Source organism: Talpa occidentalis, unplaced genomic scaffold (assembly GCF_014898055.3).
Source record: "Talpa occidentalis isolate TD23 unplaced genomic scaffold, MPIMG_talOcc4v2.1 talOcc4.8, whole genome shotgun sequence".
Lineage (NCBI taxonomy): Eukaryota > Metazoa > Chordata > Mammalia > Eulipotyphla > Talpidae > Talpa > Talpa occidentalis.
This window is the reverse complement of record NW_023605194.1, coordinates 103,052,761-103,073,283: the sequence shown is the minus strand read 5'-3', so window position 1 is coordinate 103,073,283 and position 20,523 is coordinate 103,052,761. Positions and strand designations below refer to the sequence as shown.

Below are 20,523 nucleotides of genomic sequence, written 5' to 3'. Positions count from 1 at the left end.
GCTTTCAATATCTTGAGTATCCCCAAAAAGGACTAAATCTGCAGATAAGCAGGCACCCCTCAGAGATCAATTTCTCCCCCACTTTCCTTTCTTTCTTCCTTCTCGTCTTCCTCTCTTCTTTCTTTCTTCCCTAATCTTTTTCTTCCTTTTCTTTTCTTGCTCCCAGGAAAACTTGCATTGGATTTTTGAAATTTCCTTTTCATCTTCTAAGAAAATTCCTCATATCAATGTTCTCAAGACACATAAAAAGTATCTGAATTTTGCAAAGCTTAAGGGAAGTGTCACAATTGGCAGCACAATGTTGAACTATGACAGTCACTTATTTGGAAGTTCTTAATCTAGATAAATAGTGAGTAAACTGTGATTAGAGAGATTTTTTTTTCTCAAAATACCCTAAGATAACATACAGTGCAGGCCTCATTTCCACTGAGATTAACCCCAATGCCTCAGCAAAAACAGCGTCTACCACAATCCCATGAAATAATTTTAGAAGCAATAAATTATGACTGGTTCCATTTACACAAATATTTTGATATCATGAACTAGCTTGCTTATTCAAACTGACGGACTGAGATGGAGAACTACAGATAGAAAGGTCAAGAAGTAGATGATGTTTTTGAAGTTAGTGTGTGGGGTTTCTGGTGAGAAAGGAGTAGGGGTTAAGTCAGCTGCCATGTGGGGAAACGATCTGTGTCTGTGGGCAGACAGGGAGCAAAGTGTATTTGAGATTTGAAAATTTATTCATTTTCCCAAGTGGTTGAAACAGTTCTGAGGAATAGCTATTTGTGGGGAAAATATCTTTGTGCAATGAAATTTCCAAAGGAATTGTAGGTAATGGATAAGACTTTACCACTCCATAACTATCAGCAGCACACTGAATCAAAAAATGTGCTTGAACCTGAGTCATACTCAGTGTTATAAACCAATGTTAACCTCAATTGAAAAAAAAAAATCTTGGTTCCATTACATTCAAGAATTCTTCATGGTGTTGAGTCATACAGTTACGATTTTGAAACTGACAAAAGAAACCACCAAGCATCTGAGAGCTATCTAAGCTGTAACATTTTTGTCATGTTAAACATAATTTAAAAAGGAAGAGTCTTAAGTTCAAAATGGGAAGTCATGGGACTACGTAAAACACAGTATTCTGTACATTTCTCACTCAGAAGAGGTGTGCGATGGACTGGACTATGATATAGCAGTGACATTTCCAGAAAATTGCTTTCACTGAACTGATGACAATATGGAATTTATCAGAACTTTTAGCATTTACCATTTAAAACTAATGCCAAATTTAAAATGGGTTTCTATCCAAAGTATTATGAATAATTCAACATTTCTAACTCTGAAGTGAACTTTTTCATAGAAACAGAAAAGTTAAAATTATCTTGAACTTTAAAATTTTCAGAGAACTTTTATAAAATATAATCTGTTTGGATGAAGGCAAAACAAATGTTAATGTTTCCATTTATTTGTGCATATTCTAGGGAAACACAGGGCTTTTAGTGTTGTACTCCTCATTTAAATATATATATATATATATATTTTAAAACATAATGATGAAACAGGCTAATTAATTTACCCAAGACTATCGATCCAGTAGGAAGCGACAGAACCATATCAGAGACATGTCAGGCAGTATAAATCAGTGTTCTTGCAGGTAAGTTACATTCTTGCGTCAATCATTCACCAATTCATCCTACCGAATAATCCAAGTGATTGGTGCAGTACATGGAGCAAAGGACAACTGGGATCCCTTCATTTTTTCCAACTAGTAATCCTAGTACTGCAGGGATCCAAAAATGCATTCAGGATACTCCCTTGATAAGTGAGGAAAATCTTCTCTCTCCGTGGTCTCTTTTGGGATCTTAACAATGGATAGAAACATACACCTCTGTGCACCAGTACTATGAATGGTTCTATTGATAGAAACAATGAAGGTATACCTTTCTCTGGGCTGTAGTATATTTCTATATGCATATGAAGAAGGCATTAGGAAAAAAAAAAATTCACTACATTACCCAGTATCCTAGTGCTGAACTGGAGCCACAAAGGCAAAGTTTATTTTGTGAGGGACAGGACCATCTGGCATCCTTCTTCCACACTACCCATGTTAGAGTGGGAGCTATCAAACACAGAGGTCATATGAATTGTTCTTAAGCCAGGACATGGCTTATACAAGCACCCATCATGATCAATACTCAGTTTCATCTAATCTGTAGACAAGACACAACTACCACAAACCCTTGCTTTTCAGCACTGTGCTAAATGAAGCTAAGGTTTCCTCGATTCATCTTAATAAAATGTTACCTTGAAGGAGGTCCTATCCATCCATAGCAATATACCATATACAAACAGAAAATATATTTTTATTCTCTGTTCTTCCTATAAGTGTCAGTAAATGATAATATTTGTTTGTCTATAGAAAATCAGTTACTAGGGTTCAGAGTTTTGCTAATTTACCTGCAGTAAACACAGACTAAGAGATAATATTCATACCATTCATTCTGTTGGAAATGGATATATATATATATATATATATATATATATATGTAAGTCACATTGCCAAGAAGCTGTGAGTGTGCTCCTAAACTTGCATTCTGTATGCTCATATGTGAATCAGATGCAATAAAATCAAGTTTCACTTGTAAAGGCTTTCTTAAATAACACAAATTTAACCCTCAATTACCTGATGAGACTGTGATCCTTTTGCAAAAGTTAGTTTTTTTGAAACTCTAGCAAAAAGTGTAGAGAGGAAATCGAATAAAATTAGAGACAAATCCATCAATCAGTTAGAAATGACTCTTAAATCAGTATCTTCCTGTTTGATAGAAGCCTAAGGGGACAGCCTATTTCAAGATGAATTTCTTTAGATGATAAGTCTGTTCTACAAGGAAGCTTGAACCTCAATACCATCTAGTTCTCCAAGAGCCAGGGATATCTGGACTGTAAAGGGGGTGCTATTTGAAAGCACAAATGGCAAAATGACATTAATAATTTAATATTGGAGGTTTTACATCATAAAACATTGAAGTGGGAAGAGGAAGGCCAATAAAGAATTATCATAGTATATTTTAAAATTATGCATTTAAAAGTCCTTTATTATTCATGATTAACGCTTTATTGTTCTTACTTGTTTTATCTTGTTTGGTAAAATGGTACAGGTACATAACTAGCAAGAGCTACTTAGTCATGTGGGTATTTCTTTGGTTCTGAAAGCTGTCTGTGTTTTAGTTCTTATGCCATCTGGATGATGCAAACAAGGGATCTTTTCACCCTGGTGAGAATAAAGGCAGCGACTGAAAGTAAAGATATGACTTGAAGAATAGCATTTGAACATTCCCCAAATCCTCATATGGTGAAAGTACAAAAGTCTTTCTGAACCATCGTGGGGAATAGAGCTCTGGGCAAAAACCAAAATGAAGAAGGGGTAATGAAGAGAAAGAAAGGCAAAGAAGAGAGAGAGATAGTGAGAGCAGAAGAGAGGACAAGATTCAGGAGAAAGGTAGACGTCTGGTGAGGGAAAAACATCGGGTGAGCCAGACATGACTTTTGGGAGTTACAGGATACATTCTTTCTCTGCTTGGAATGTTGATTCGAACATTTCAAAACATAAAACCAAAACATCTCATTAGCCAAGGGCAGAGTCTCTTGATCTCAGCCTTGGTCAGATCCCCACCCTTCATTTTAAGTCCTCTTGGGAATGATTTTTTTTAAGTTACAAAAGTAATTGCTGCGAGGTCAAAGGATAAGAAAACTATAAATTATGCCATTGAGCTAACTATACTTGAAGAGTTGCTGGAAAGGGCACTGGTAAGATCTTCACTCTAATTTTTTATGCTGTGACCAGAAGTGCAGGTAGAAACACATAAATTGTACCTTTGACAGCTTCGCTTCAATTCCTCTCAGTTTTGAACCTTAATTGTGGAGATCTTTTTATTTTTGCATTTATCAGTCCCCCTTCCTCTTTCTGGGGGTCAATAAACAGTTTAGTTTTCAGGGACCATTTTGCTACCCATCACACTTGGCTCAGGATGGGCATGCAACCCCAATCCTGGTAAGCACTATAACACAGAAAACTATAAGACTGTGTCCCCTCCCACCCCAGCCCAGGGATGGATACTTGTTTCAGACCAGATCGATCAAAAGTCTTCTGAGAACTTTTACAGGAAAAATGCCTATCTCCTTCAAAGATGGCAAGCACTAAAATATTGACACTTCCATAGCTTTCTCTACCATTTTATGAAGACCAGACTGACTGAGAAATAAATCACAAGTAGCAGGTTTACAGAAGTCAAGAAAAGGAGACCAAGAGTTGATGACATTCAGGACCTGGGGCAAAAAAGAATGTAGCTTTGACTTCAAAAGCACTGGGGTAGGTTTTGTTTGGACACACATGGGTGGGCACCTTCCATGTCCCCACTCTCCACACACACAGAGCACTAATAATCACAGGGACAAGGTAAGAGAGAAACATATTTTTTGTTACTGGAGTCATCAGAAACTAATTTGGCCAAGTGTAAGTCAGGAAATATCTATGTGAAGTTTTGTATTTGCTAAATAACAAAATTCCTTCAACTATTTCAAATACCTACAACTCTCCTAATCTATTCTGCATGTGTCTGACTATATTCTCTTCTAAAAATATAGACTGGCACATGAGTCTGTTCTATAATAATAAAAACCTTGAGCTTCTGACAGTATAAGAAAGGAAGTCCAAGTCCATCAGCTTAGTAGTCAAAGTTCTTCATAACTTGATCCTCCCCACCAGGATGGTCTTGCCACTTACTATAGATACAAGTTATCTATGCTGCAGAGAAATTCATTTTGTGCAAATTGCTCACACTTTTGCTCCTCTAGTCTAACTCTGTCTAGAGTTCTCATTCCTTTTTATTGCACTTATTCTATTTTACCTAACATCTGAGAATCCACAAGGTGCTAGTCAGCTACTAAAGTCTTAACCTATTTTCAAGACCTAATAAACACTGCATCTGCATACCTCCCTGGATTATCACTAATCTCCCTATGCTTTAATCTTCACTTTTAAATTATTACAAAGACCCGTAGCAGACACTACCATTTGTCTGCACGTATAGAATCACATTCCTCTTCTTCCATAAGCCAGGTTGTGTTTAGGTAACCAACTTGCATGTGCTTTGGCACAGATGAGTACCTAAAGCAAGTCCTGAGGACTAATAGTGAATTAAGCCAATCTGGTTCCCCTTCCTCTTGTCAGTGGTTAAGGTACGTACCCCACAGGGGACAGACTGTAAAGCCAGGGAAATCTTACGTGGTCTTACAGCAGTGTTCCCACAGTGAGCCTGAGAAGGGAACTCTCTTATTTAGCTTTTCTTTTTCTTGCTTTCATGAGCTGGACTGAAACCCTGGGCTGCAGTCTAATATCGAGCTACTTAATCTTAGCTCAGTTCTGTGGATTAAGGATAGAGCAAGAGGATGGGAAAGATGCAGTGAAGGGCTTCTTATAAGGCCTTTGGATCTCCCAAGGCTAAAATTTAAGATCACTTATGCTAAACAGTGACTAGGGCGCCTGTTCTTTCCCTCAGTCCTTTTAAGGGGATCATGAAAACATTTTGCTTGGGAAATAAATTCTTATGATGCACTTATGGGATTCAAAGGCCATTATCAACTAAATAAACAATACTCCTTTCTTCCACTTATACGACTAAGGAATACTTTTTACTATTTTCAAAAAGCAATTGTTTCCTTAAAATTTCAGCACACAAAGCCTACACTGGCAATGTAAAATTGATATAAGAAATCTATATTTTCTTTAGAAACCGTTTACTAGAGTGAAAGAAAGAAAATGATTGCTTGAGTTTATATCTGCAGGGCACGGTTAATCCATCACCCTGATTTTTCTACAATGGATTAACCGTAATTATTTATAGGCTCTTGTTGGTAAAACATACAGTGATGATATGAATTAAGAAATGGTCAACAAAGCAATCTAAACATAGTCCGTTACAGTAATAATTATACTGTGTATTTACCACATCCTAGAGTTGGTAACATTTTGTTTGAATCGCCTGTTTACTCATCTGCCCCTTTGCCCAGAACTCAGCACAGCTCAAGACAGGAGTCATCTCCTGCTCTCTGCGTGGGCTCTGGTACCTACCGCAGTGCTGGAGAAGTGCTTGTTGAATAGAAGACTAAACACAGGACCAAACAATAGTGCCCCATTAATTCCATTATAAACAGAGGAAGAGCGAAAAGGATCCCCAACAAAAAATTAAATAAAAACTAACGATTTTGATCATTTTAAATTCTAAATATCAAATAAGTCATTGTTTCACTTCATATACTAGCATTTCTATAAATCATTAAAATTTTCTACACTGGACCAGTCACAGTATTTCCCCCAAAAGAAACTCAGTTGTTTTGGTAAAGGAGAGATGCTATATGAAATTGGACAGAATGAGGAGTTCTTTTTTTTTCATATGTTGTCCCTTACAGGCTTTCTCTTTCTGAAATCTCACATGTAATAAGTAGACTACTTACTTTGAAAGAACAAATAATGAAGAATTTAAATAAGTCTTTCACTAAAAATACACTCTCCTAAGGGTACCGTATGTCACTAACACAAGAGCTTTGGCAAAGACAGAATCGATAAATAATAGGTCAGAACTGAATATAAGCAGAGGGCTAGAACCCTACTAATAACTCATACTCAACTTTTTCTAAATTTATTCACACATTTACAGATCCAAAATATATCAGGGATAACACTGATTTCTCAGTTCTTCCGCCCAAACCCACAGACCTTAAACACACACAGACACACACACACACACAATTCACCTTTTTGTTCCTTTTCTCCCCCCAATATTTCAACCATAAGGCATATCCAATCAGGCTGTAAAAGCAATAAATCCTTACTTGCATGTGATGTGTTTTGCTCTTTGTAATAATAACAATGTTTAATTTCATAAAAACACAACTCACTCTAGTTCTTTAACAGAGTTGAGACCTCTGTAGGACTATGGGGAAAAGTCAAACATATCACATGAGTCTGTTTTTAAAGATACAGCTAAAATAGTGATTTAGATTTTCTAGGCTATGTGTATTCAGACTTGAAAGAATATTTATAAGGGGTAAGTTTAAATTCTCAAACTGTATCATAAGAGGGCACTTTTGTACTTTAGTTGTATAGCACTGTCATGAAGAAGAGTTATTCTGCCATTTTTCTAAGAATCAATTTTGAACTTGTACTTGAAAATATGTAGGTCTTTCAAACTACATGGTGGGCAAAGTTAGGCAGGAATATCTCTTGGCCATTAGAACTCAAATGACTGAAAGAAAACCTAGTTTTTAATGTAATACTGAAATGTCAGGATATTAATAGAATTCTTTGGTATATAAAAAGGACAACAGATCAAGATTATCAGTGAGGTAATCAGGCTCCTAAGTCCTCAAGGTACCTTCAGAGCCCTGGTATAGAAAGCTCAAGGTTAAAAACCATGGGTGGTCTAGGAGGAGTCCCCTTGGGGCTGGGATCTAAGCCTGTTCATTTCCTTCCATTCCACTACCCAAGTCTCTCTCTGTCGGGAGTGGGGATAACTGTAGGAAAATTAAACCAGCTTGACAATTAGGACCAAAACTACCTACCTATCTGCTGCTTACAGTAACATAGCATTACCATTTTATTGCGTTCATTATTGGCCAAAAGGTTTTACTGTTAATACAGGAAAAGTTCCTCCCCCAAACCATAAACTCATCCAATTGAAAAGATCAACATTTTACTAACAAGGCTGAACCCCTCACCTGAAACTTCTTTCCTGGCTGTTTCCAACAACTCCAAACTATTACATTATGATCCTTATCCAATCCTAATCAACGCTCCACATTGAAAAATCCATCTTACATCCCACCTCAAAATTTTACCAGAATTTGGGAATGCTCTCCTCCCTAGACACTACTAAAACTTTCATGGTGGGCTTCTCTGTCTCCATAGTAATAATAAACTCAACACTAATGTGGTGACTTCTGGGTGGGGAGTTAGCTTTCCACAGTAGTTAAAATGCTCTCAGGTAATTTTATATTATAAATATAAATATAAATTATATATATATATTTATCTTTGCATATAAGAAGTGGGATGCAGGCCAGAGGTGCAGGGGGTGGGGGGAATAAGCGGATTCACCAGAGAGAGTGGGGAGCAGAACAGGTGGATCTATTGAAATACACTGCTGAGGGGCACAGCAGGTGAGACAGGAGAGGTCTGCTGCGCCATGTGGGTCAGCTCCCTGGCCAGGGATCGAACTCGTGCTGCAGAGGCTGCTGATAGCTTCAAATGCTGAGACCTCTTGTACCATCAAGGAGGTGCAGGTAATTTTATATTTTGGAAAGGAAATAAGCATTGATTCAATGTAGATATTAAAGTTAAATAAGCATTTTTAAGATAACTATTACAAACAGAAATTGATGTATACTTTCTACATGGTAGAAAGGAAAAGGGATTGAGGAGATAAACCTAAGAAATGCAAGAAAAGAAACTGAAGCAGCACAGCAAGATGGCAGCAGAGTGCACATGCCTACCAGCTTCCGAAAGATAAAAAAGTTGCTATAAAAATACAGCTAAAAAAAAAACCTGAGGAAAAAATGGATGACAACAGCACACACTAGGGACCTCTGGCCTGCCGAAAGGTGTAGGGAAAATTTTAAGTGAACTTTGATTAGTGTGATAAGAGGGCAGTAGAACACACCAGAGAGATGAACAGTGGCTGTGCAGAGCCCCCAATAGCTACAGCCAGGGCACACATCAACATTGGGGCTCCTGGGATCCAGCACTGACCTGCAAAAGCAGTATGTGAGCAACACCCAGGCTGGAGGTGTTGTTGAAGAGTAGCCAGGTGGGAGCACAAAGCAAGGACAGCTGACTTGAGCCCAAGTTCTCAATATAGAGCAGCGGGGCCTGAATCTAGGCAGAGTCCCTGGCTTTCTTGACAGAAGAGCTCAGGACTTGAAACCCAGGCTGAACTATCCCAAACACCACCCCCACCCCAGGGCTAAAACCAAAACAGAGAAACACTTGAACACACTAAAGCCACGCACCTACCAATAATAGGAGCAAACCCTCCCAGATGATTCCTTGCTGGAAAAGCAAAGATAATGACTCCTGACCTGTGGCCCCATATCAACTGGAAGTGCTCAGCACTACATCTAGAGCTTAAAAATCACAAAGAGTGGGTGGAAGTAGACACAGCCTATAAGAGACATTAAAGCTGAGCAGGGAGCCTGGAGGAGAGGTCACTCTGGATCCCACTACACAACTCACAGCACAGCAGGAGTTCAAATTCCTGAGCCACTGGAGGTGATCTCTGGTGCCCTACTGCCCTGGACCTTTTTTAGACCTACTAGCCCTTGACAATACTAATCCTCAAATTACTTTAACAGGTGCAGAGACAAAGTTTGAAAACCTATCCCTATTATGACCCAGAGAAAACTTAAAATGAGGAGACAGAAGACATCACAGTCCTGAGCAAAATAAATAACCCTGAAAGGAGCCCTGGTTCAGCAGAGTTGAGGACATGACAGCAGGGAGTTTAAGGCCATAGTTCTGGCGATGCTTATGGAATTCAAAGATAATGAAAATATGAGACAACCACAATCAGTAATAATGGAACTAAGAAACACTACAGCTGATTTTAAAAATATAATTAAGGACTAACAGGACCCATGGAGAGAATTAATGAGCTTGAAAATACATTGCTATTGGTTATTGTATTTTCAGAAGAATAGAACATAATAGAACAATGTACAGAAAAAAGAATAAAAAAAAAGAAAACAGAGAAAGGGCCCTCTGGATTATTAAAGAGAAATAATATTTTCCATGGGGGTTCCAGAAGAAGAGAAAGAGAAAGCACAGAAAATTTATTGAAAGAATCATTTATTGAAAGAAAAATTTATTGAAAACCATCTCAATCTGGGAAACGAACCAGACATTGCGATCCAGAAGAGCTCCACACAAAATAATACCAGACAGACACACACCAAGATACATTACAATAAGGATGTTGAGAACCAATGACAAGGCCAGAATATTATTATTATTTTTTAGAAGTGTAATCTTTTTATTTTTATTTTTTTAATTTTTATTTTTTTAAACAATATTTGCTTCCCCCCACCCCCTCAGGTGTAGCCCCATAGAGTTTCCTTCCCCAATGCACCCGTGCACCATCACCTCAGTCCCCTGTGCTCCTCCCTCCCTCCCTCTGATCCCTCTCCTGCCTCCTCCCCTGCAGGATGTCTCTGGTTTATAATTGAAGGACAGAATATAATTAAAAACATCAAGAGAAAAAAGAGACCCTAATAAGGGGGTGCCAGCCAGACTGCCAGTGGATTTTTCAGTAGAAACATCCAAGAATGGAGGGACTGTAAGGGAATATTTAAAGTACTTAAAGAAAAGGACTTGCAGCCCAGAATCCTTTACCCAGTAAGATTACATTCAACACAGAAAGAGGAAGCAGCTTCCCTGAAAAGCAAAATCTAACAGAATTTATGAACACCAAGTCATGCGTGAAAGAAATTGTAAAGGTGTTATTATAAAGCAATAGAACAGCAAATATTGAGGAAACAAACAGGTAAATTAATATAGAGGAGAAGGAAGTAACAATGTGGTCAACTAGAACCAGTCAGAGAACAGACTGTCCAAGGATCACACAAATAGCCCATGACACACTGAGCTCAGTGGAACCCTCAAACAAAAAATAATAGAAGCAACACATCAGACAACAGAAATGGAACCCAAACAAAACATAACAGGCAGTCGAGAAAGAGAAGCAGAGAGAGAGCGAGAGGCAAAGAGACAGAGACAGACACAAAGAGACAGAGACAAGAAACCAAAACAACCACCCAAAAAATACAACATAGCAAAATGGCATAGAGCACTCATGTCTCAATATTCACCTTAAATGGACTGAACTCACCAGACAAAAGATGTAAAGTGGCTGAATGGATTTCAATGCATTTTGCACAAGAACTGAAAACAAGCCAAACACTCATCAAAGTAGAACATACAAGACAGGTTATTTATACAATGGGACAATTTTACATCAAAGAAAACAAATGACTTAAATTATATACACGAACTAACTTTAAAGATATCATGGTTTTCAATTTTGCTGGTTTTGAAATACACAAGTCACAAGTAAACACACAGTATTCATTTGTGATATGTTTTAAAACAGGAAAATATATTTTATATGGGATAATACATAGAGAAATAAGTACATGTGCACCATTACAGAAAATTAGGTGAGCAAGTAAAACAAGAGAAAAAAAACTTAGGACAAAAAAGAAACTCGATTTTCCTAAGTTACGTTTCATATTGAATAAGTCTGAGTTACAAGAGAGGTGGGGCAAGATGGATAATGGTTTAATTTTTGTTATTTAACTAACGTACATGACACATACACAAAACTGTGTTTTTTCTAAGACATACAGTACCCTGTCTGTGCTTCCTCTCTGCAGAACCACCCAGTAGGTGGTGCCATGTGGGCCTCTTGGCACTGACCTATGAGAACTGGACCCAGTGGAAGAGACACAAGAAGCTCTACTATTACTCTGGACACTATTGTCTGACAGTCCTTTCCCTCTCTTGGAGTCTCCTGTTTTCAGTCAGCAGCCAAGAAACTGTCATAGTATAAACTGCTACTTTGCAAGTAGGGCAAAATATTAAATAACCCCCTCCCAATTTTTGATAAGATTGTGGAATCTTCTACATGAAAAGAAGTGTGGTAGTTCATCATGGTAAAAACTACTTCTGTTGGTATTAGCAAAAATGGGTTTTAGCATTTAGGTATAAGAAGTGAATGACACCAAATCAAAGGCAGCTATTTCTCTGCTCACTGTTTCCTTATCCATAAAATGAAGGATTCAGTTACACAGCCGCTAAAGAAAGCTTGGACAGCTTCTAGTTCTCAACGTCTAAGATTATAGATTTAAGAAAAAATAACAAGAAATGCATAGTCACAGAAAGCAGAGATGTGAAAAAAGTAACTCTAAATGTTAAAGTTTTGCATTGTGATGACAAGCAAGTACAAAGTTTATTTCTTCTGTACTGAAATATTTATCTGTAATATACCATAAAATGAAAATTCTCTTTTAACTTGGATATCAAAGAGAAAATAACCTCACAAAGAAGCTCAAGCAAAATATTTTCATGGTATACCAATGCCACTGAAGTGAAAAATCTTCAATAAGACCACCCAACCTTGACAAGTGTATTCACGAAGGATTTAAAGAGTAATATTTGGATGACATATAGTAGGTGGTCTTTTGCGTGGGTGAAATACTCCAGCTGACTTCTGTTCATGAATGCTTCTAGGAAAATTATGAAGAATTTCTACCTGGCACAACATGTTAGCTTAAATTGCTAATTCTGTTTTCAGAACTGTATGTCTTCACTGTGATGAAATGCCCAAACTTCTCATCCTGTGTGTGCAGTCTATGTAACAAGATGAGTACCTAAGGATAATGAATACTGTGTATTGTAGATACCCATGCAGATTTTGTCTTTTAATAGCTGATAGTTTATTTTGTTGATCTGGCTATCAGGAACCTTAAATGTAAAATTTTTAGCATTAATGGTAAATTAGATTTCTAGTACAATAGAATTCCTTTACTTGACCTTTTATTCTCTATTCAGATTATAAATCATCTTACATAAATTATTTTCAGAAGTAGAAACCAATGAATGATTGTGTACATATGTGTGTCTTTTAGATTTAAATGAGGTCTTTAAGTAAAACAAGCTTCAATAAGGTTGTACATTTCTCAGATCATCAGAAAAACCTCACAAAAGATTTAAAATCTCAGGATCAAAATGAAACAACTTACTTGCATATGTCATCTTCTGGGTCTTCTAGCCCAAATCTTTCATCAAATGTAAGCTGTATCCATACGTTTTCCTCTACTGCTACTAATCTCCATACCAAGACCATATTTCTTGGATAAGTATGAGGAAACCTTGGACTGTGAATGCTTCCATTAGTAGACACAGTGATAATTCTCTCATGCTGAGGATCTTGTACTCCTAAGGCAAAAACATAGACAGACATATATTTAGAATAGATATTTCAAAAATTATAGGATTCAAAATCAGTTCATTTACACTTAACCCCAAACACAATTTGGGTAGGCTTTATACGATATCAACTAAGGACTGTACTTGAGAATTTATCCAGAAAGCAAGTTTATCCAGACAACAAGATTATCTTAAATTGTTAAATAAGTGATATCTTACAAAATGTCAGAAAAGGAATATTGTGCATAAAGTGTTTGGGTTGAAGTATTTCTTTCTTTTCTTGTTCTTCAGCAGCAATTACAGTAATCGAAACAACTTTTCATTTTGCATTTATGTAGGAGTCAAAACAGTGTTTCACATTAATGAAATGAAATTTTAGAATATTGTCCTGAGAAACTTCCTGAACTTAAAACATTGTTAGGATATTATTAAGGTTAAAGAATAACTTGTATTGTTGCAAAAATAGCCAAGATAATTTTAACAAGTTGTAGTTATGATCACTGAAGCAGCTTCTTCATTTTCTTTACTCATGGTTGTTTCAAAGATCAGTCTGATAAATGTTATTTTACATTTAACTTATGATTCAGAAAATAAGGAAAAGACAGGTATAATTTCTGTTTAGTATAGACAGTGTACATTATGGGGAGTATCATCATATTAGCAAACATGCTTTAAGTGCCAAAGGATTTTTAAATTAAATAAGTAGTCTAATAAGGCTATCATTTTTCTCAGTGCCTCACCTGTCCTCAGCAGCATGTAACCTGTTACACAGAAACATACCTCCCCTTACTGGATGCCAATAATGACACTGTTGTTGGCTATAATAACAAAAATGAATTAATTAATACCTGTACATAATTTATCAATATTTTTTCTGAGAATACAAAAGGATCAAGTTACATGAATTCTCTTCTATAGTAGAAAATTTTGCTAAGAAAGGGACAATAATTATTAAAATTAATCAGTTGACTTCAAGATTTCCTTTAAAAATGAGATATTGCCCTACAGTCTACCTTTCTTCCAATAACCTACATATGTTAGAGGTGTTTATAGCACTAGTTAACATGGAGTCTTTCCTTTGTTGGCAATTAATTAATAAATTAATTTTTCTAATCCTATTTATTAAAATTTAATATCTGCCCCCAAACAAATACCTATTTCATGCAAGTTGCTTTACAAATAACAGGCTTACTCTTATATATAATCCACTTGTATATCAACAGATATTAATTATATTTTTATATCTTGAGTCAAAGAGCTCATGGCTAAAATGTACACACTTCCATTGTGTTTACATCTTTTTCCCCCTTTATAATTCACAATTTCATTAACTATAATTAGACACAAAGACTGAAAATCTATGGCTTATTTGTGGTAAAAGAATTGTAAATTTCCTTTTAAGTTAAATTGCTGTTCCCAAAAATTCATCTAAAAATGCAGTGAGGTTTGCTACCAAACACATATGATTTGCTCATGACTGTCAAGGTTTTATGTAAATCTCAAAAAATGAGACCTATAATCAAAAAGAAAGAGAAGCAAAAAACTTCAAGTTCTTCTAAATGAAGACTCTGCATTTACAGTTCTATTTTTTAAAAAAGAATTTATCCAAACACTTAAGTTAACTAGCATTTAGAGAGAAGACAGTACATGTTTTCTAAGCCCTTTATGGAATATTTGCTTTCCCCCTATCCAGCAACAATATACTCAGTGGAAGTACCAATGAAATGAAACAAATGTTTGTAGTCAAATCACTAGAGTATTTATCATATGCTCCTTCCAATGCATCCTGAACAATAATAAAGCTTGTTCATCTTACACAATAAATTTAGTATGAAAATATAAACACTACATCTTTTAAATTATATACATACATCATTTCATATTATCCTGACCAAACCCTCTTAAGGTAGAAGTACTGAAAACTAAAATGAAACAAAAATGAAAAAAAAAACAATATAGGAGATTAAAAGTACAAAAACTGTGAAGTGGTTGACTACACAGACACACAAATTCAATTATATAAAATCATTACATATTTGTACACATTCAGTAGGCTTAGCATTAAAATCAAAGTAATTTCAAAATATTTGCCATATACTTCATACTGTTAATCCCTTTAAATATATCTTTATAATGAATGGAAGAGAGTAGAAATAAGAGAAGCATAAAATTCAATTCAAATTCGAATACTTGCAATTATTTTATTACTAATAAAGATAACACTAAAAAAGCATTCTCTGGATAACATGTAACTCATAAAGAAAGGTTAATCAGCCATGTCCTCCCCTATGCTAGTATTTTAAATTGACTAGCAAAAAAGAACTGTCGGGTTAAAAATTAGTTTAAAAAAATGTGTCCAGTCTCGGTTTAGTTTTAGAGTCCTGAAGCTCTCCTTTCTGCACAGAAAGGCAAGGTGACATGTCACCTACAAGCTTGTAGACTGATAGTTACCCTGTGAGATTTTAGTTTACTTCCAAATAGATGTTAAATTCAAACTGTGTTTTAAAAAGATATTTCTGTAACTGTCGATGGCACCTATTTCTAAATTTTTACATGACAAATATACAGTCACTGGACTATTCTTGAGCTTTTTTTCTTTTCACTGCTCTTTCCTAGTGTGATCATTCTTTTTAATCCTCCTCTTGCTAATTTGCTTATGTAACTACTTCTGCATTCACTCTTATTAACCTTCAATTAACAAATTTCAAGTTTAACTATAATCAGTTAAAATGATAAACATGTAAAATCATCTTTACATCATATATATATATGATATACAGTTTAACTTTCATTTATACATATACATGGTCAGTTTCATTGGTACTATGAACTGGCACCATTTTGACCAGAAAATCTAGAGTCACCTCATCCTTAATCTTATTTGATTCCATAGAGTTGTACTTAACCTCCACAATGCAAACAAGTATCTTTCCATAAATTCTAGTCAATACAGGAAGGTCCCATCTTCATGCTAAATATTTTAAATACTGACCATAAATACAAATGTAAAATAGAAAACTAGACAGACAACTTGGATTCTAGTTCTTGTTCTTTTATCAGCTTAATCTGTTTCCCAAATCCAAATAAAACTGAGACAATCAACAAAGTTAGTGTTGTCTACCTCAAACTGTTCACCAATTACAAGAATAAATGTTCACTAAGGAAAAATAAGGGATTTATGTTAAGCGAACCACAAAGCAAATATAATTACTAAGACATACTAATTTGAGATACTTAAGTTTATCCCAAAAGATAGTCATTACAAAAGTGACTGACTAGTCAAAAATCATGTATTGAGAACCTATTATATTTCATGCCCTGTACTAAGGCATCAGAAACTAAACAAAGCTTTGTCTTCACTATGTGACAACTTCAATTTCTGAGACTGCAATTAAGCATCATTCCTACAGCAGGAATCCTAATAAACTAATATTCATTTATCAATTATCAAAACTTTCTTCAGATGTTACCTTTTTTAGAATGCCATCCTTCATTCTCACTGTATACTCCTCCAGGACTGCATATGAATCATATGTATGTTATGTATACAGCCACTGGATAATAATGTATGTTAATTATAATGTTGTTAATCATAACATACATGGCAATTTCTTTGTCTTTTATCACACTATGAATCCTAGAAGGCAAATCTATTTTTATTGAAGTTCAAAACTAGTAGCTAGCCTGAAACATCTTACTACATTATACATATTGACAGTATAAAGTAACTTGGTATCATAGAATATGGCAGAAAAACAATTTTATATTTCAACATTCATGCTCAGTCCCAGGTTTCCAGAGACTGGACACATAGAGGTGAGAAGTAGTTACAATTTATCCTCTTCCATGTTAAAGTCCCTGAATTCCTATGTGATATCTTACTGAAAGTTAATTTGTTATAACCTACATATCTATTTCAGTTGAAGGAGGTAGGTCTTAGCATACTCTTTGCTAAGATTTATCATTTTCCTAATATGCTTGCTTATTTGTAAAAAATAAAACACATTCTATAATTTTACCACACTCTAAGAATGCCACAATTACAGTCATCATTTTATCCAACTCTGACACATGTATCAATTGGTGATAAAATCTGCTAGTTCAGACCAGGCACTTGATATCAGTATATTTTTTATAAATTAAAGATAATCACAGGCTGTTTTAAAATTAAAATGAAATAACTACATAAATTAACCATCTCAATAATTATATATCTGTGTACATGCAAAAGAGAAACTTTGTCTATCCTGTGCTGTCTAATTCAAATCCCTGAGAGAAAATTATTATCAAGTATCCAGTTTTTCTGATTTCAGCAAATAGGTGATTGCTTTATAAGAAAAAAGCAATATTGGTAAATGTGTGTAAGAATTCTAATTTAGGGGCCTCACTGGTGGCACAGCGGTTGAGCGCTGGGTTGCGAAGCTGCCCACAGCCTCTGCAGTGCCGGTTCGATCCCCGGCTACTCCCCGGCCACCAGAGGAGGGTCCCACATGGCGCGCAGACCTCTCCTGCCGCCCGCTGCTCCCCTCAGCAGTGTGCTTCGGTCCTTCTGCCTGCTCTGCACCCCGCTCTGGCTCTGGTGAATTCTCTCACCCTCCCGCGCTTCTGACTGTACCCAGTGCTTGTATGAACAAATAAATGAATCTTTAAAAAAAAAATCTAATTTTGTAAAGATCAAATTGATTAAGCAAGACATAATGACTTTTTTAGGGAATGATTTCTATTTTCTAGTTCCCTTCTACAGGTAGATTAAAGAGAAGGAAAAAGGTCGCTTTTGGGGCAATTTTGCCATTTCCTTGTCTTGACACTGTCTTTTAAAAAGATTGTGATTCTTTTGCATCACTGAGAAGCACATGCAGTCATTAGTCTCCAATTTACTGATGAGCAGTGGAAGCAATGTGGGCAAATCTTCCACGTAAAAAGAAAGTTAAAATAGTGGGCACCTAGGGCCTCCCCTGGTGGTGCAGCAGTTGAGCGCTGGGAAGGCTGCCCGCAGCCTCTGCAGCACAGGTTTGTTCCCGGGCCACCAGCGAGGGTCCCACCAAAAAAAAAAAAAAGTGAGCACCTTCTCAGCATCTCCCAGCACCACTGTGAAGCAGGCACTGGATAAAGAACAGCTGGATTAACCCTCCCCAAAAGTATCCCTGAAATCTCAATGTAAGTCATTTCTCTCACTTCATGGAGATCGCTAATTGGCCAATTAAAGTCTAATGACTTTTGTTTTCCCAGCTAGAGATTAGACCATTCTGGGTGCAGAAATAAGATCCACAACTATTGCAGCCATCAAGCAGTTATAACGGAATTTAGTCTGATGGGAAAGTAGGTAGAAAAATGGCAGAAACATGGACACATTAAAAATAGAGCTAGATCTGAGATCCTACCACACAATAAATTCATCCTATCTCGGAGCTTTTCAGGTACATGACTAAATAAATCACTCTTACTATAGAAGCCAATTAGAGTTAAGATTATTTTATACTTGTAACCAAACACATGCAATGGATTTGGATGGGATGGTCTTGACTTAGAACTCTTGTCCTGGTGTAATTACTACAAATGTTTCATTTTCATGCTCTAAAATATCCCATTGGCATCATAAAAGCCAGAGCAAGTAAGATGTGTTAAATTCTTCAGTTACTGAGGCATGACAGATAGAAATAACAAAGATTTGACAGCAGGGTATTTTAGCCTTAAGACAATGTAACCTGTTTTGATTTTATATAAAGGGATACAATATTTTTTAAATAAAGACTCAATTATGGAAGACAAACTAGCATTGGTCTTACCTATTATGCCACAGATACATAGACAAGTATATAAACAAAGAATCCCCTCAAAGCTTTTATTGCACATTAATTAGCAATGATTATAATTGTATACACTGATAATTACACATATCAGTATTATGAGATATGTTTACAGGCATCACTATTATATCTTATTCTGTGTTAATCTGTGTATTACTGTAAATATAACAAAGAGGTCAAAACCAGAATACACAATAGAAATAAACAGGAGTAATTCACATTACAACAAAAAAAAGATTCACTTTAAAGATTCTCTGATTTCCTTTTTTCAATATATAATCAACTCTCTTATTAAATTACAACTATTATTCAGTGTGAAGAGTTTAGATAAAATGTTAGGAGCTTTGAAGTATTTTAAGCAGTACAATACTTTTACATGAAATAATATAATTATGACAAAAATTGGCTAAAATGATGAAGCACAAATTCATATTATGTAATCTTATATAAATATAATTTAAGAGAAAAAACTAAATAAAAACTTCTGTTTGGGAGATTAAACATCTGTCAATTTTCTAGCTACAGGACATCAGGATTTATAACATTCTGATTGGATTTTACCAGCAACTTCAAATATGGATAAAGCAGCTACCTATTTCTCTCTGAACAATGTCTGCATACAATACTGGCATTTTGATGGGAAGATGTTTAAAATTCAACAACAAAAATAATAATGAAAAAGCAATCAATATAACCTTACTTTTTCATAGAAAATGAAATTAAGGCCATTAGTGAATATATAAAATGTTTAAATTTTTCCTTTAGTTTAAGTTCTGAATTAGAACTAAACAAAGATTCCTAAGACACAATAAAATAAAGATAGAATATTTTTATTTCAGTATTAAAATACTCAGCAATCATTAATACTGAAAAAAGGACTTTAATGTTTCCTATTTATATTTAGCATTTTATGTTCAAAAGTGAATACATATAATTTATCTATGAATTTCTCATAAATAATATCCAAAGACAGAAAAATAATAGATTGTTATTACTTCCATACAAATCACATTCTTTTATAATATATTTTGAATGTTATTAAATACTTTCAATAAATGATAACATGTTTATTTTTCCACAAGCTATATATGAGGTTTGTAAGTTACACTGGCAGCAAGATCTTTGTTTTCCATAAAACGAAATCAAGAAAAAAAAGAGCAATTAGACTGGGACACAATTGTTCCTCAGAAGTTAAGTTGACAACTTATGTTCAGAACTGTCCTAACCATGGTCCACCCTAGAAAGCATCACTTTACCCTGAGCAACTCTTGTCAACCTTAAAGTGATATCAAAATATGAATAAATTACAAATGTGAGATTTTGAAAGAAATGAAAGTTATAAATTTGTAAGACATATCATTCTGACAGGAAGATAGATTGGTTAAATTTATTTCTCAAAACAGACATTTTTAATAATGATCATGAAACTACCTAATCATGCCAAGCTAGTCATCCCAACTTACATGATTTTATCATCTAGCTGATCTACTGCAAAAGTGTAAGTAAGCATAAACACGAATATGTTAAGATTTCCTCCCAGATCAGCTAGAATATATTAGTAGAATTCTTCAGCAACAGCTAGTTTTATGACAACAGTTTTAAAATCAGACCAAAGACCTGTAGTCAAAAACTAAAAAAAGAGTTGAAATAGAGGATGAGACAAATTCAAGA

The 20,523-nt window shown here is 35.3% G+C and overlaps 1 protein-coding gene across 1 annotated transcript in view; it reads right to left on the bottom strand.

Annotated features, from left to right (window-relative positions):
* The window catches only part of PDGFC (platelet derived growth factor C), a 162,657-nt gene that overhangs the window by 55,228 nt on the left and 86,906 nt on the right, over positions 1-20,523 (bottom strand). Inside the window, exon 2 of the mRNA XM_037497085.2 lies at positions 12,859-13,054. Coding sequence (XP_037352982.1) covers positions 12,859-13,054 — 196 coding nt within the window. The remainder of the gene's footprint in view (positions 1-12,858; positions 13,055-20,523) is intronic.